We start from the raw sequence: 17,630 nt of genomic DNA, 5'->3' as shown, positions 1-17,630 counted from the left end.
TGCCAGGATGGTTGCAAAGTGCCCTCGCGAACGTGGGGCAATGCAGGACGGGGTCCAAACCCTCCCCGCGCTGGGGAGCGCAGTGCCGGCATCCTCGCCGCTTCCAGATCATTTTTTTATACTCCCAACAGCAGCTTGGGAACATGGGGGACCACAACCATCATCTTGTACCCTTCTCTCCCACTAGAAGTGCTGGTATTTGCAGCCTGCCCAGCTCTCAGTGCTCCCAGTCCTCCTCATACTGTTTTTTGCGAGAGGAGGTGAACACCCTGGGGGCTGCTCTGCCTGCCTGTGGTCCAGCCGGGACAGAGCAGGATGACCAACTGCACACCGGGGACTCACCTGGCCCATTCCAGGCGTCTGGTTCCTGCGGGTTTTCTCCAGGATCTGGCTTCTCCGTGTCCTTCGGACTTTCCGGGGTGTCTCTGGACTCTGCAGCAGGAGAGGGAAGAGCGGCAGGTCACGTGTGGGGTATTTCAGCGGCAGCACCCCACAGGGGTCAGGACCACCCGACCAGTGACACCCGGGGGCCAGGATGCACGCAGGGAGGGGGCTCACTCTCAAGGTTGCACATGGGGGGGGTTCCCCTCAAAATCCCTGTGCCCAAAACCAGGCTGTGGGGGCCCCCTGCACCCATAAGGCCAACCAAGCCCACCTCAGGGTGGGCAACCCTGAAAGAACCCACCCCGTTGAAAACCCCCCGCATCTCTCCCATCCCACCGCGGGCCCCACGTCAACCCGGTTCAGCCCCGCTCCCGTCACGGCTCTATTTGTGGCGTATTCATAGCAACTTGATAACAATTATTTTCTCCATTAACTGCTGCTGGAGATGCAGCTGATAAAGCCTATCTGCATATGACAGTGTGGAAGATTAGCGCCCAAAGTACATGTTTGCCTTGGCGTCCTGGGCGGATAACCAGCGCGGAGCCCAATCGATCGGCGCCAGAGCGAACACCCAGGGGTGACGTCACCGGCATTGGAGATTATTAATACAGGTGATAAGCGGAATGATTAACATCAAATAAATCAATCACCGGGTATAAAAGTCCTATTATTTTTGGCTATAAATCAAAGTGCCTGGCATATCGATTTTTATCCATCGCGCTGAAAGCTTTAGTGGCCGTTATTGCTGCTCAGCGTTATCTCTGCTATCACCTTTTTATCGAGGCAGGCTAGTGCCAGGTGCAGCTCCGCGCCCGGGCTCCCGGCTCCCTCGCCCCCAGCCCGGCTCCCCCATCAGATAAGAGCCGCTCGCTTCTCCCTGCTGCCGAGCAAAGTTTGCCAGTGAGCCTGCCCTGGGCTATCGGGGGTCCGGCGTGGATCGCCCCTTCCTTCCCATTGCATCACGGCTTGGGTCCCGTGGGTTTGGGGTGCTGGGGGGTGAAGGGCAGCGGGTGCTCAGTGGGGACCAGCCGGCTCCATTAGCCGGTGCAGCCTTGCCCTGCCGCGGTTATCTCGAAGGGCACTGCAAACATTAACTGATTAGGATTTGCCCCCACCTCCACAGGAAGGAACTTAAAGGATATCTGGGGACTGTTTCGGCCCGGCCCTGAAACGCAGCCACCTCTGGGGTGGGGCACGGCCCGGCGGCAGGCAGGCAGGCAGGCAGGCAGGCAGGCAGGCAGCGCGGGCAGGAAGCAGGCAGCAACGGCCCTGTCCCCCCAGCCCCAGCCGTGGCACCGCCACTGCCAGCATGTGCGGCCTCGGTGGCTGCTTTGCACCCTGGGCAGCCACTTTGCACTCTCAGGGATGTGACTTTACACCCCAAACAGTCACTTTACATCCTTGGGAGGGGTTGGGGGGGGGCACACTTTGCACCCCTGACATCCCTTGGCTGTCACCAGTGGCACAGCACCGGGGCGGGTGAAAGGCGCTGAAACAGATACAGGGCGATGATGCTCATTAGCAGCCGTCACGGCCAGCGACTCACCTCCGGTTTCCAGCAGCTCAGCCTGGGGCCCCCCCCACCTCCCCGCCACGCCGCTGCCCCCCCACAAGCTGAGATTGCTCCTGCCTGCACCAGCCGCGGGGAGCCCCTCCGTGTCGGGAGCATCCTCGCTCCTGGCCGGTTGCTCGTCATCACCCCGGGGCCAGGTTGCCCCCAGCAGGTCCCACCACCAGCTGGAGGGTGCCCAGAAGGATGGAGCACCCCAAGGAGACTGGGGGGGTGTTGCTTAACCAGCCCAAACCCGATGGGTGGGCAGGATGTTTCGTTTGCTAATTAACACCACACGCCAACAGCGGAGATGATGCCCAAGGTGCTGGTGTGCTGGCCACTGGCAGAGCCTGTCCCTGTGGTGGGGGGACACCACGGGCAGCCCCCCGCCATCGCGGCGAGGCTCACCTTCGCTGCCTGGGGGGCTGGAGGTGTCGCGCTCAGCGGAGCCCTCGCGGTCTGAGGCGGCCCCGTCCTTCTCCGAGGGGCTCTTCTCCCCTGCTGGGCCATCCTCACCTTCCTCCATCGCTGCCAGGGAACCTGCCAAAACACAGAGCGGGTGGTTGAGGGGGGGGAGGCGGTGAACCAGAGGGAAAAAAAAAAACCCCAGTGGGTGTTCCCAGTTGGGAAATGTAGGATGCCAGTGCCTCGGGGGCTGGCAAAGGGCCAGGAGGAGATGCCATGGGAAGGGAAACCCCCTCCCCACCAGCCCTGCATCTCCCTGGGGTCCCCTGTCCCCTTGTACAAGGGGTTTTTAGAGCCACCGCCTTGCTCCGGGGTGTCCCCTGAGAGATGCCCGGTTCCTCCCCCAAGACACCGTGGGGAACAAGCCCCACATCTCCCCAGGGAAGCGAGCAGGGTCCCCACACACCACAGGCACAGGGCTGCGGCACGGCGAGGTGTCCAGCTCACTGCTCCACTCCCCCATGCTGCCCACCCAAACCCCCGCTCCGGGCACCTGTCCCGAATGGGGCGAGGGACCCCAGAGACCGTCCGCCCCCAGTCCCCAGCACCCCTTGTCTGTCAGGGGGAACCCCTGCCACAACCCCCCCAGCCCCGCACAAAGAGGGCTGCTGCAGTGGGGTGCAAGCAGGATGCACGGAGGGCGCAAACAGGGTGCATGTGGGGGACACCCCAGCAGCATGTGTCATGTCCCCCCCCCTCCCCCCCCCAAAACAGCCCTGCCAGCCGTTTCCATGGCAACGCAGCATCCCCCTCCGCAAAATCAAGAAGGAAAGAGCGGCGCACGCGGCTTGTGCCGCAGCTGCGCTGGGGGCTGCCCGGTGCCCCATCCGGCACCGCATGGCCAGGCCGGCGTGCGGGCAGGGCGACCGGCGTGGTGACAATCCCTCTGCAGACCTCAGCTGCTCTCTGTGACTCCAGGCATGTATATTTACAGCAGGAGAACAAAGAGCCCATAATCTATACAAAGCAGACAACAATGAGCGTGAATAAAGAGGCTGCGGGAGAAGGGAAGGCAATTTATTCTAATTCTGCTAATTTCAGTTCCAGCACAATTAAAAAGGCTCTGATAATATTCAGAAACAATCGCCAGCTAACAAATCGTTTCTCTCGCTGTAAATGAAACATTGTTAGGCTAATTTCTTCCTTCACGCCTTCACGGCTCTTGGGCTTCTGATAAAGTTAACCCGACTCTCGCCTGCTCTGTGGTTTGGCACCTCCAGCCTGGCCGGGGAGGGATGGACAGACCTTGGGAGGGATGGACAGACTCCGGGAGGGATGGACAGAGCCAGGACAGCGTGTGGCACCCACCCAGGGGTGCCCAGACCACCCTGAAACACCAAGCCCCAGCCAGGAGAGAGATGAGGATGCCCCGTATAAACGCAATTGTATAAAACCTGGGGTTTGGGTATGGCAGCGTCACCGAGTGCCTACGGGGACGATGGGTGGCCACGAGCGGCCCTGTGTCACCGCGGGCCCTGGATGCGTCCCCACCCCCAGCCTGTCCCACCGCAGCATCCCGCTCCCAGCGCTCCCACCCATCCCCAGGGGATGCTCCGGGCCCGGTGCTCCCAGCTGCGTGGGTTAAATGAACTACTGGATCGCCTAAAAAAAAAAATTTAAAAAAGGGGGAAAAAAAAGGCAAAAAAAAAAAGGCAAAGGAGGGAGAGGGAGCGGAGCAGGGAGCGGAGCGTCACTTCTCCGGGATTGCTGGAAGCCTTGCACAGTTATCACCGCACACAGCCTCCCTCGGCTTGCCTGATCTGTCTATTCTTCATTAAGCAAATACGCTGAAATGGAAATGAAAACATAATAGCTATTTGATTTTCGGCGAGATATTTTGCATATTGGTTCAGTGCTGATAGTGGAATTTCATCAACTCCCTTTTTTCATGCTTTAAAACTGAATTACTGAGGCTGGCTTTACAGAGAGGGGAAGAGCCAAAAAATGCTCCCTTCCAAGATACTCCGCTTCGACGATTAACTCTTCTCCCTCCCTCCTTCTCCCTCTTTTTTTTTTTTTTATAACAAGGAAGGATTTTTTTTTTCTCTCTTCTTTTTTTAAAAAAAAATGACAGTGATTGTAAAAACTTGGCAGAAGCGGAGGTGATGTGCCCATGTCACCCGTGCGCAGGCTGGGACGCGGGGCCGGGTGGGAGCGAGGGTCGGCATTCCCGGGGCTTTTCCAGTGGTAGGAAAACCCATCGTTACCCAGGTAATGATTTGATCATTTCACTCAAATTAAGGTTCTCCCAGAGCAGCAACAATAAACCTTTTCTTGATTCTTTGCGCTTAGCTGGTAAATTAAATGAAAGGAATAATATAGTGAATAAAAAAAAAAAACAGGAGGGGGGACTTCAGGCTGCCAAGAGCGAGACCCTGGACGCTCCGAAAGCCGGCACGCAGACAAGAGCAAAGTGATAAGAGGCCTCGATAACAGATAGAAAATAGCAACAGCCCCAGACTTTCCCACCAGCTCTGGAGCGGGGAGGAGGAGGAGGAGGAGGAGGAGGAGGAAGAGGAGGAGGAGGAGTCATCCCCATGGCAGAAAGTGAGTCCTGGACTGAAAACACGTGCAGGCTGGTGGCAACCTGCCTTCACCGCCTGGCTTTTGTCTGCTCGCATCCACCTCCAAAATGTATTATTTTTAAAAATAAAAAGGCTGGGCAGGTGATGAGCCCAAGGCGGGGGTTCTGGGAGCTGGGGAGCGTGGGTGGGAGCCCGGATCCAGGTGGCCTCGCACCCCAAATCTCATCTACAGGCACCTCCAAGCTCATGGTGCAGCAGCTCTGGGGTGTCACCCCCCGGTGACAGTGGGACCCCGGGGTGTCACCCCCCCAACACCAGCGGGATCCCAGAGACATCCCCAGCTCCACCAGGACCACGCGGGCAGCGGGATGAAGGCTCTCTTCTTCATCCTTCCAGCTCCTCCTTATCCCTGCACTGGCTCTGAATCCCTCTTCCAACTAAATAAACAAACCAAAATAATAATACTAAACCCCGAAGCAGCCAGGTGAGGCTCCCCACGTCTTGGGGTGCACGAAGCACGGCCACGATGCTCATCCACCACCTCGTGATCGAGATTCGGGGAATCCAGCTCAGGCATCGCCTCCTTGGGGCAGCACCGCTGCCCCTAAACCTCCTTATTTTCCCCCAAATTTTGCAGCCATGAGCAAAGGGCTGCAGGAGCAGGCACAGGGGTTGGTATTCCCTGAGAAAAGATGCCCTCGGAGAGGGTCTCAGCCACTCCTGATCCTTCCTTGCACCAGCTGCAAAACCATCGCTGGTGATTCGGTGGGGTCTGGCGCAGGGTGGGGATTCCCCGGGGTCTCGTAAGAGGGTTGTGCCGTGTCAGCCCCACGGCAAGCAACGCCCAGAGAGCAACCTGGGCTGCAAATCCAAAAACTGCCGGTATCTGATGGGACACCAGCCCGCCTCTTCTCACCCAATTTTTCCCCAGTACGTATTAATGTTTGCTTTTACTGATGACCTCAGGTGCCCCCGAGCCCATTCCCTGGGGATCGGGGATGCCAAGCGCCGCAGCCGAGGGCAAACGAGGTTTCGGTGGCCGGGAAATGATGCCGATCCTCAAAGGTCACATTATCCAGCGGGTTATTTTTTCCCCTCCCTTCGGTTGATGCTGCTGGGATGCAGCATTAAATTACAACGCTCTCCAAAAATGGGGGGGTCCCGAGGGTATTCTCCTCGTTTTGGAGAAAAATGGACCTTTCTGAGCACAGACCAACCCTCTCCCCTATCAGCCTGGCCGCAGTATCCCAGGGCCGGGCTCCCCCCGTGGATATCGGCACATTAAATATCAGCCCCGTGCACGGAGCCGATAGCAGTTGGGGCCAGCCCCAGCCCCAGCAGTACCTATCTCTAATTCGGGGCCCTTCTCCATCGTGCCCAGATAAAACTCACCCTGACCCTTCCTGCGGTGCCCTGTGTTCAAAGGGCAAGGAAAAAATAAAATACGTTTGGGGAGGCGGTAGGTGGAGGGGTGATTTATGTTGTATTTATAATAATTTATTATTAAATTATGCCTAATTTATCCAGGAGGGCAATGAAGGTGGCGGGGGATGCTGCGATTGCTGGTGGGATGCTGCAATTGCTTGTGGGAGGAGATGGTGCGACTGCTCGTGGGGGAGGGATTTATAATAATTTATAATTAAATTTATAAAGTATTTAGGCCTAATTTATCCAGGAGGGGAATGAAGGATAGTGGAGGATGCTGTGATTGCTTATGGGGGGTATTTATAATAATTCCTTATTAAATTTATAAAGTATTTAGGCCTAATTTGTCCAGGAGAGGGATAAAGGGTAGTGGGGGAATGGAAGGTGGTGGGGGATGCTGTAATTGCTTTGGGGGGAGTGTGGGTGCTGCAAATGCTCATGGTGGGTATTATAATAATTTATTATTAAATTTATAAAGTATTTAGGTCTATTTTTTCCAGGGGGGGGGATAAAGGATAGTGGGGGAATGGAGATTGTGGGGGATGCTGCAATTGCTCATGGCAGGGGTGCGGGTGCTGTGAATGCTCATAGTGGGTATTATAACAATTTATTATTAAATTTATAAAGTATTTAGGCCCAATTTTTCCAGGAGGGGGATAAAGGGTAGTGGGGGAATGGAGGTGATGGGGGAAGCTGCAACCACTGATGAGGGGGTGTGGGTGCTGCAAATGCTCATGGTGGGTATTTATAATGATTTATGATTAAATTTATAATATATTGTTGCCTAATTTATCCAGGAGGAGAATGAAGGATGGTGGGGGATGCTGCAATTTCTCACAGGGAGGGGAGGATGCTGCGAGTGCTCACAGGGGCATGCTGCCCTTATGGATGCTGGGGGGGTGGGGGGGGGGATGCTCACGTCTGCACTCCGCAGCATCCCGACCCCCACGAAAACCACACCCGGGCTGACACCCCCATGGCGGCGACACAAACCACCCCATCGACCCACCCGTGGGGTGCAGCACCCCGAGCATCCCTCCCCGATGCGGGGCACTGTCACCCCAGGGGGGAGCCCCCGGCCGCAACCGTCGGGGAAGAAAAGAGCCGGGGAGAAGCAGAGCCTGAGAAAAAGCAGCTCTGCTGATAGGGGAGAGATTGGTTTCAGCCGGAGCTGCTCCCCCTGCCAAGTCCATATCCTATCTGCGCGGGGTGCAGTTACTTAACATTCATCACCGCCTGAACTCTGTAACTTTATCAGCGGCCGAGCATGGCGCCATCGCCGAGCCCAGCCATTCCCGGCGCTCAGATAGGGCCGATAAACCGCTGATAGATTACAGGAGATTGTTTCACTTCAGGGGCCGCGATTACTAATACTAATAGCGAGAGAGCCCGCATCATATCAAACAGCAGCTGGGGAGGTGGGGGGGGGGACGGGCCGCAGGGGGGCACGGGAAAATAATGAGAAAGAAAATACAGGGACAATGACAATGAAGTGACTTTACGTTTCAGATGGGGTCGATAAGGCCCTGATAGATTTTAAGAGAGGAGAGAGTCTAATAGAGCCGTCCCCAGCACATCAGATGGATGGGAGCAGATTGCTCCGCGAGAAGGGGATGCGATGCTTAACGCGGTCCTGCCTTCCCGGCTGGCACGGGGAGCCGGCGCCAGGAGAGGATCTTCAAAGCACAGGAGGGAAACTGAGGCAGCTGGTGGGTCCCTCTACAGCCAGTGGAGAGGGACCGGTCCTTACTGGGGAGACCCAGGGGTGTCCTTCATCCCAATCGCCATCCAAGAGCGGTTTGAGAGGTTTAACCCCACGCCGATCCGGGCAGGATTTGAGCAGCCTGGTGCAAGCGCGGGGCTGGGGAGCAGCTGGATACCCCGATAATATGGGAGGAAACTCCATCCGTGAGCATCAGGCTCTAAATGTGCATGAGTGTGCAAGGTAGCACGGGTGTGCAAAGCCACCACGTCACCACTGCTCCTGCACCAGGCGCCTTCACCGCTGCTGGCCAAAGGGAGTTTTTCTGGGTGAAAAACCCCTCAATTCTGGTACTTTTTCTCCCACCTGGATCACAGCCGCTCCAGTGGGGAATGGCTGGGGGGGGGGGTGTGGGATGCTCACTGGGCAGCACGGCCAGGCGGAGCCCATCAATACCAGGTGATGGCAAGGCCAGAGGTCAAGCTCTTTGCTAATCTAGCGACAAATTACCCCGGAGATGCCGCGCCGGCCTCCTCCCCGTGGGAAGCGGTTTCAGGTCCTGCTGGGTCCATCCTGCTGCCAGAAGCTGCTGGGATGAAAACAGGGACAGATTCCAGCCTCCACCCCGAGACTTGTCATTCATGATGGCACCAGGTGAGGACAAGGATGGAGGGACAGGGACCAGGATGACGGTGGACACAGCCGAGAAGGCCAGACCCATCAGCGAAGATGCTCTGGCTGGGGTGTCCCTGTGCTGCTCCCAGCCCCCCCAGTGTGCCCAGTGCCAGCTCCCAGTGCCATCATGGACCATTCTGGGGTCTCCAGCCAATGCTGCAGCAACCAGTAGGGTCCAGGGGGGGCTCCAGGCACAGAAGAGAACCCTAAGAGGGTACAACACGGCAGGCTGGCCCATCTGCAAGCAGCAGGGTGAGCTGCTGGCACCGAGCCTGGCAGATGAAGGTCACCAGGGATGGCTGGGACAGTGGTATCCCCAAACCCCCCAACTGCTACAGCCCCCCTCCTCGTAGCCTTCGCTGGACCAGCACCATGGCACAGCCCCTCCATCACCAGCACCTTCACCTGGCACCCCCAAACCTCCTCTTCCTCCAACTCCAAGCAGCACAGCCATTCATGCCAGCTCCACAGAGTTTGCCTCTGTGCAAATGCGCGTGCCTGCGCTGCCTCTTTTTTTTTTTCTAAATATTTTTTTTTTTTCCTGTTCTTGGCATTTTGGTGGAGCGAGATAAGAGTAAAAAACAACAGAGCTGCTCGGAGAGTGAAAAAGGGAGATAGATAACACAGATACCGACTCCTACACAAAACAGTCCTGGCTTTATCACTGCTTTTTATCACAGTTCCTCTAAAAAAAATAAAGAGAGCAGCCCAACTGGAATGGGGCAGCACATTAAAAAATGAACTTTATACTGTTTGCTCTTTAGTTTTATATTTAGATGAAACAAACTTAGATTCTTGTGGTCGATACCTTTTCCAGTGCAAGGAACCAAAAAGTCTGGGAGCCCCATTTGCTCCAGTGGGGACGAGCGAGGGAACTCAAGTATAATTTAGAAAAGCAGATGCTAAGGGAGCGGTGCCTGCTCCCATCTCTGGCCTTGTCAAGCCCAAAATGCGACAAAGGCTCGTCCCAAAGCATCCCTGTGGAGCGGGCAGCAGAACCAGCTAGGCTTGGGGCTGGAGATGGGTGTAGAAAGGCAGATCCTCCCCAAGCATCCCCGAGCCCTGCCAACCAGTCCCTGCGGACAACCAGAGCCCACCCGAGACACCGCAGCCGGTACCGAGATCCCGGCCAGGTGCCATCCCTGCAGCGGGTGAAGCTGAGCATCCCCGCGATGCCAGCGGGTCCCTGGGACCCAAGGACAGCATCTCCATCCCAGCGCGGGGACATGACCGCACACGAAATACACCCCGTCCACTCCCAAAAATTCTTTGCCCACTGTGTCCCCCTCCCCATCCCCGAGGACACTGAGCAGGGCTCTGCCCTCCCGCTGCCAACCCCGGGCACAGACTGGGGAGGGTGTTTTGGAGCAGAAAAACCCCAAGCCACAGGGCACGGCCAGAAAGAGGGAAGGGAAAAAAAAAAGTAATAATAAAAATGGACTGGAGGTTTTTCCCTCCCCTCACACTCCCTTCCCTACCTTCTTTTTGAAAAACATAATTTATCTGTGTATTATCAAGAAATCCAGACACTTTAATCAGTGAGCTATGAAGTCAGTATTTCCATTCTTATCTAGCGGAGGAGTGGAAATGGAGAGCAGATAGGCAGCTCCGAGCCGGTCCGTGGTGGGGAATGTTAATGGGAGGAGCGGCAGAGCCATTGGCTACCGAGCTGCCGCTATCGCTGCCATTATCGGGGCGTTATCAAGGCAACCATCGCAGCGCAGTAATGGGGCCAGTTCAACTTTCCGCATTATCATAGGAGCTGGAAGTAGCATGAGAGGCCTCGGCTGGGAGATGGAGAAGCGAGCGAGCGGCCAAACTTCCCGGCGGAGCAGGGAGGGGGAAACTAAAAGCAGCTTTTCCTCCCCGCAGTCCCCTGAGCTGGTGACTCGTGGGGTGATGCTCTCCTGCTCCGGCATCCTCCTGCGCATTCCGGGCACTGACCCCGCCGAGCATCCCCAAAGATCTGGGCACCGACCCCGCTGAGCATCCCCAAAAATCAGGCACCGACCCTGCCAAGCAGCCCCAAATATCCAGGTACTGACCCCGCCAAGCATCCCCAAAGCCCGAGGCCACGACCCCCATCTCGCCAAGGACGAGAGAAAACAATGCATCTATATTTCATCAGATGAACAAATTAGAGGAGCACATTTCCTCCACGCGCTATCGAATGGGAGATGTCAAGAAAATATGTTGATGTGAGAAAGAGGAGATAAAGAATTATTTTGGAGGAAAAAAGCCGTGGAAGGCTCTTATCTGGAGTGACTCATAGGCACACACTCCTTAACCCCACTGCAGCCCAAGGTCAGCAGTTACATTCCTTTCGGCATTTCATCCCTTCCAAAAAAACATGTTGCTGCAGGAACAATGCGGAGCCTTTGCCGGGCAGCCATCGGAAGAGGGAACTGTATTACCCCTGAAACACTTGAACTTTCCTGATAAAATAAGCAGCGCGACAGCAGCCTGGCCAAGCCAGAGTGTCCAAAAGCCCTGAGTCAGGCAACAAAACCAGTCATGGGACATGTCGCAGGAAAAAAAAAAAAAAAAAAAAAAAAAAGATATATTGCCCTCCTGCTCTTCTCCAATGGAGCTGATTTCTTGGCCCCCAGGAAGAAAAATCCATGCCCTCGGCACGGCCACAGGACTCACAGAGCCAGAGCGCGATGCAGGGCGGGCAGAGGGGCATTTTCCACTTTTTCTTCTTAAATAAAGAAATTGTAAAAGCACCAGGTTTCTCTGCTCCTGCCGTCCCCCTGAGTTGCTCCGACCGGTGCTCAGGGCTGCTCACATCCCTCTCTGCGGGCAACCTCTGGTCCCAGCGCCCGGCTGCGTGGCCGTGGGAGGGCTGGGCTGGTTCTTTCTCCGCAGCATCGCCCCAACCAGCATTTTCCAAGGCAAATCACGGGGTTTTTTGTTCAGCAGGATGGACAGCACGCACGGAAAACATCCTCCTCCCTGCCCCAGAACGGGTGTATTTGACCCCAAACCCACTAACGCCACTCAGGGCGCAGCAGCTCCATCCCCAGGCTCCCAGTTGGGGCAACATTGTCCCCTCCTGCCCCAGGGACACTGGTGGCACCGACCCCATGGCTGACATGGGGCTGGGAGTGTCGCACGGCACGGGGTACCCCAGGGACGCCGGAGGACTCTGCTCCCCAGGGACTTGACACCACCTTGTCTTGGGGATGCTGCTGTCGCTGGGTGGCTCTGACAGGTCCCCAGAAAGGGACAGGGCTGCCCCTCTCCAGGAACCACGGATCACCTGCCCCGTGACACTATCTCCTTGCGCAATCTGCTGCAACACCCGTGGGGAAAGGATTACTTTCTTCCCAAGCCCTGATTGCCGAGCTGGCCGGCTTGCAACTTGGCGAAAGGGGAACCTGCAGCTTGCTAGGTGGCCTTGTGATTCACAATGGAAAATAAGACCTTGCCCAACCACGCAAGTCGGGATCCGGAGCCGCAAATCCCAGCTGGAGGTGGTTTTCCCATTCTGGCGTGGGATGCCGGGGACTGTCCCTGTGGCACGGGCATGGCCGTGGCTCCACGCCTGCTCAGGGTGCCCGGGGAGGGGGTGGTGCGGGGGTGTCCCCCGAGGGGGCGGGAGGCGGAAGAGCGGCAGCAGACACAAACCAACCCAACCCCAGCGCCCACGGGCCCTGGAAGCAGCCGCTTGCCAAAGCCGCCGCGGCTGCCAGCGCCGCCTTCCCTCCCCGCGGCCGCCGGCAGCGACGTGCGCCGGGGCTCTCGGCAGAACAGGTTTTGCCGCGCTGCTGGGTGCCCCACGCATGGCTGTGGCCAGCCTGGATCCGGCACTTGCCCTCCGAGCATCCCACACGCATCCTCCCCGAGATGGGGATGGCCAGGAAGAGCCTTCCTGGGGATAAACCCCAAAACAGGCTCGGAGGGTGCCCTGGTACCAAGGGAAGCGCCCACATGGGACAGCCGTGACATGTCTCATGGCTAGCAGAGCACGGAGCTAGTGACATGGGGTGGCCCAGAGCCCAGTAAATGGATATACTGCTCCAGGGAGAGCAGTCCCCTCGGCCACCAGCCGTTGAGCACGGTGCCCACCCCTCTCCCAGATGCGGGGCCCACAGGGATGCTCCCACCTGGACCACTGGCCGTGGAAGAGGAGAGAAACTTCTTCCAGCATCACCTGCGGCTGGTGCAAACCCTCCACCGAGCTTCCCCGCGGTGCTGCCCAGTGGCCATGGGGAAATGGCCGGCGATGGCTGGGAGGGCTCATTGTGGGACCAGCATCATCAGTCTGGGCCACTCCACCCTGCCCCATCTCACCTGGGGGGGACACCCCACGATGGGTCCTCGGTTCTGGGAGCCCCCAGTGTCACCCACGCTGCGTCCCAAGAGGCCGGCAGAGCCGCTGCGGGGGCAGATGTGCCGCAGGGCTTTGGTGCCTGCACCCGTGCCAGCACCAGGGAGCCGTCACTCCGGGATGTCACTGAGTCAGGGCTGGCAAATGCCGTGGGGGGGGGTGGTTTGCACAAGAGGGGAGGGGTTGGCACGCAGGCAGTGCCCGTGGGTGTAGCAGACATGTGGGACACGGGGATGCCACCCTCGGGATGCCAGGAGTGGGGCACGGCGGGGGCTGCAACCCCAGGGAAGCACAGAAAATACCGGTTTCAGGAGCAGAGCTGGGGGGCCCTACCTGCACCCAGCTCATCCCTGGGGAGCAGGCAGAAACCCCCCCCCCCCCAACACCCCCTCTGAGCAGCATCCCCTCCCCGGCAAGTGTGGACAGGGAAACTGAGGCACAGAGGCTGGTGGTGATGGAAAAGTGCAGCAGCACGAGAGCAACGCGGGGGGGGGGGGGGGTGCGGGGCGGGGGGGAGAAAAAAGGCAAGTGGAGACAGTTAGTCACCTGCACGGAGTGAAAGGAAAGGAGCAACTCAGCAAGCAAAGGGAGCGGGAGAGGAGCGGGCAGGAGGCGTGCCGGGAGCATCCCACGCCACTGGCTCGCCACGCCGCCGCTAAAAATAGACACTGGGTTGGCCACTGTCATCTTTACAAGAAATGCAATTTTCCAAGCTCCCGGGACAGATGGATCCCACGGTCTGGCTGGCACCATGACCCCCCCTGCCCAGCACCGGGACCTCCCTGCTCAGCATCACCACGGAGCCCTCACAGGACCAAGGAGCAGCAAAGCTTGCAAAAGAGGAAAAAAAAAAAAACCAACCAAAAAACAACACCCCAACCCAACCCACCCTATCAAGAGGTGGCGGAGTTTAGCAGCGCTCGCACTCGCTATCTAACACCATCTAATAGCAATTAAAGAAAATCCACGAGCAAAAATATGATGGTGCTTTCGCCACCGCCCCCCCCCCCCCCCTCAGCCCATGCGGAGCAGAATGGGAGATAACGATCGAAAAAGAAAGTCAAAGCTCTCATCAAACTAATGCAACATCTGCAGCTGATAACAGCAGCTGGGGAAAGCTCAGCTTCTCAGCCCAGCTTGTTTCACAGAGTACATGGGGTGGGGGAAAAAAAAAAAAACAACACCTTGAGAAATAAAAACACATATGCAGCTGCCCCCCCCATCAGATAATTAAAGCGCCTGTGTTAATCACATTTGCAGTGGAACAAACTGTTGGAGCCCTTTCGCCCCTCTTTGCTGTGTTTGTTGTTGTAGTGAATCCTGCTCTGGTCTGGTGGGGAGAGATAAGTGGTCCTTATCTCCCCTGGCAATCTCTATCAGGATGGAGATCGGGCCTAGGCGCTTATCAGGAGCTCAGATCTACTGTAGCTGAAAGCAGAATAGAAAGGGAAAAGGAAAAAAAAAAACCAAAAAAACAAACCCCACAGGCCCCTGCAACTAGCACAAAGATGTTCGCTTCCAGTTAATTTCGGAAGGAAAAAAAAAAAAACAAAACCAACACAAAGAATAATATATATATTAGAACAACAACAGAGGGAGAGGCTCATCAGCAAGACGAGATCAATCTCCCGCTTATCAGGTTCCCCCATCGGAAGACCCGGCGCTGCGAGTGCACGCACAGGCAGCTGCCAGCAGCCTCGCTCATCAGCTGTGTGCCCGCGCTCCCATGTTTGAAGTTAATAAATATAACAGGCTATCTGGGTTGGAGATCAGCTCCTGCTCTCTATCAGCCCCTTACATCTATCTACCAGCAGAACAAAAGACAGAAAAAAAAAAAAATAAAGAGGAAAAAAAAAAACCCAACCAAAACCCCAACGTTACAAACAGCAGCAGCTGCGGGGAGGTTGTTGGTTTTTACAGCCAGGGATGGAGTGGGGGGTGAAAAGCAACTGTCCCCCCACCTCCCACCCCGGGCAGGTACCCTGCAAAAATAAATAAATAAATGCTCCGGGTGTTTTCTCGGCTATCGGAAGCCACCATCTCGATGCAATCGGCTTTCAGAGCCTCACCACCGCGTGCCACCAGGCAGAGCTCCTGGGGGGAGGCTCGGAGGGACCCCCACAGCGCTGGCACCCTGTCCCCCTCCACTGCTGCATCGCTCCAGCCCAAAAAGCGAACAAGAAGGTGGTTAAAGCAGCCGGTTAAATATAGTCCGCTGTCTGATCTTTGTCTTATCGCTCTTGGCGATCGCCTGCTCTCCTGGCGATCTCCCCTGCGAGCTTATCTGCGCATCGCATCGAGCTTTTAAAAAAAAAAATTAAAAAAAAAAAAATAACCAAAACGCAGAAGAGATGAAGCCAGAGTGAGAACATAGCGTCACCCAGGAAAATAAAATCAGCAGATACCAATCTGGAGGAGGTTTTTAATGCTCCAGCCGAGATGATAAAAAGGATAGACTTTGTGGAAACAGGTCCGGTCTGTACATGAGAGGAGTCTGGTTACCGGAGCCCTGATTCATGCATACCTTCCCTCGGCTCTCGTCGGAGGCAGCGGCAAGGCGCTCTCGCCGCGCTCGCCGCCTCTAATGACTGTTTTCATGTTGACACATACAGGAAGGGTTCCAAGCTTTCAGCTTTTAATCAGTTTTGGCCATCGCTGGCGGCCTGAGATCAGCCTCCCACTTTATCATTTCTTCACATCTCTGCAGAAAAGCAGCAGAGGAAGGAGATACGAGCCGCCTTCGCCCGGCCAAGCTGCTGCGGCCTCGTCCAGCCCCATTTTTTTTCCCCCCACCAAGGTTCACGCCGGTGGGTGCCGGGGCCAGATGGGTGTCCTACCATCGGCGCGTCTGCCCCCCCCCCCCGCACGCAGCTATCGCCCACATCGGCGTCGTTATTTTGGCAGCTGCGACGCTACCGCTCGCTTCGGTCTTAACGCTCCCGGTTTAATGAGCTGGAGTTACCCGGGGAGGGATCGCTGGGCAGCCGGGCTTTTTGCCGAAATAAAGCCGCGGAAGTTGGCTAAAGCTAAAGGAGAGAACTATCACCAAAAGGAAAAAAAAAATAGGAGGCAGCTGGGACTATTTTTAACTCTACCCGGGTAAAAGTCTAGCTGAGCTTTATCACCAGAGCAATCACCCCAGGCAGGGAAACAGGTAGGTGCAACTCAGCCTTGCAATTATTTCAAGAGAAAGATAAAGCGAGATTATCACATGGTGGCCAGCCTTCCCTATCCTCCCATCTCCCTCTTATCGCCAGCTTCCATCAACGCGAGGGGGAAAGAAAAAAAAAACCAACACACACACGCACCGGAGAGGAAAGGAGAAAAGCCGAGCTAAGCCCGTCACCGAAAAACTTCCAGCACTTTACAGAATTTCTGAGCGCAGCCGGTACATCCCCGCCGGACCGAAACCAGCTCCCGGATGATGGGTTGGACCATGGGGAGACACAGACGGTGGCCAAAGTCCCGTGGGACCCCACGGTGGTCCCTCCCGCTGTCAGCTCGGGGTGTTGTCACCCCATCTCTGCCCGGGCTGGGGTGCACAGTGGGAATTGAGGGGGAGACGGGACACGACGACACTGGGCAGGGCAAAAGGTTGAGGCCAGCGCGGTCAGTGGGGACAATGGCACGTCGTGGCCCGGTGGCACCGATGACAAATGGGGGGGGGGGGGTGGGGGGTGCCCGTGCGGAAAGAGGAACCCCTGGCAGGGTGAGGAGCTGCTGGCAGGGCTGGGGAGCCCCGAGGGGGGGTGTCGGGGAGCCCCTCGCCCCGGCTCACGGCGCTGGATGGGAGGCAGGCAGGGGAGATAAGATCACAATTTCAGGCCGTCCCGACAGAGCGATGTTATCAGGACGGGACTTGCAGAACGGAATATTTTAAAGCCTTATCGGGGCCCCCATCAGGAGCCGGTACCGGAGCCACCGCGCTGGCGGGGAGCGGGGAGGGGGGGCAGGAGGCGGGGAGGGGGAGGCGGCGGGGACGGAGACCAAAACGGGCGACCGGTAGCAGGACCGGGGCACCCACAGCGGCCATCCCGGGTGGGCACCGCGGAGGGCGGGGGGGGGAGGGGGCCGGAGCTGCAAAAAAAATAAGGGCGGAGGGGTTGGGGGGGGGGTGTGTGGAAGCAGCACCGAAAGGGGGTACGGGGAGAGGGTGCCGGTCGCGGGGACTCACGTTTGATCTGGCGGGGGTTGCTCTGTTTCCTCCTGGACATCGCTCGGCGGGGGGCGAGCCCGGCGCCCCGGCTGGCGGCTGGGCGGGCGGCAGGTGGGGAGGGGAGGGGGGAGGGCTGGCGGCGGGCGGGCCCCCGGCTGCTCGCATGCCCGCCCGCCCGCCCGCGCTGCCGGGGCCGGGGCCGGGGCCGGGCCGGGCCGTGCGCGGAGCGGAGCCGCCGCCGTCGCCGCGGGATTTTCTCAATGGGCGCCGCGGCCGCTCAAACCCGCGGAACGTTCCACGGGGGCGGGGCCCGGCCCCCGCCGCGCGCCGCCGCGGCCGCCCATAGGCCGCCGCCCCCCGGCCCGGCCACGCCCACCGGATGGCGTCAGGCGGCGGCGCGGGGCGGGGCGCGG

The 17,630-nt window shown here is 57.6% G+C and overlaps 1 protein-coding gene across 2 annotated transcripts in view; it reads right to left on the bottom strand.

Annotated features, from left to right (window-relative positions):
• The window catches only part of ZFPM1 (zinc finger protein, FOG family member 1), a 34,311-nt gene extending 16,907 nt beyond the window's left edge, over positions 1 to 17,404 (bottom strand). Inside the window, exons 1-3 of one of the 2 annotated variants that reach the window (XM_074881296.1) lie at positions 17,236 to 17,404; positions 2,345 to 2,476; positions 343 to 432 (exon numbers count right to left, since the gene is read on the bottom strand). In XM_074881296.1, the coding sequence (XP_074737397.1) occupies positions 343 to 432; positions 2,345 to 2,476; positions 17,236 to 17,275 (262 nt within the window). In that variant the 5' untranslated portion in view covers positions 17,276 to 17,404. The remainder of the gene's footprint in view (positions 1 to 342; positions 433 to 2,344; positions 2,477 to 17,235) is intronic. The other variant, XM_074881297.1, reaches the window with a different exon arrangement.
• Between the last annotated feature and the right edge of the window lie 226 nt (positions 17,405 to 17,630).

Source organism: Strix uralensis, chromosome 12, assembly GCF_047716275.1.
Source record: "Strix uralensis isolate ZFMK-TIS-50842 chromosome 12, bStrUra1, whole genome shotgun sequence".
Taxonomy (NCBI): Eukaryota; Metazoa; Chordata; class Aves; order Strigiformes; family Strigidae; genus Strix; species Strix uralensis.
This window is presented reverse-complemented; position numbering and strand designations above follow the sequence as displayed.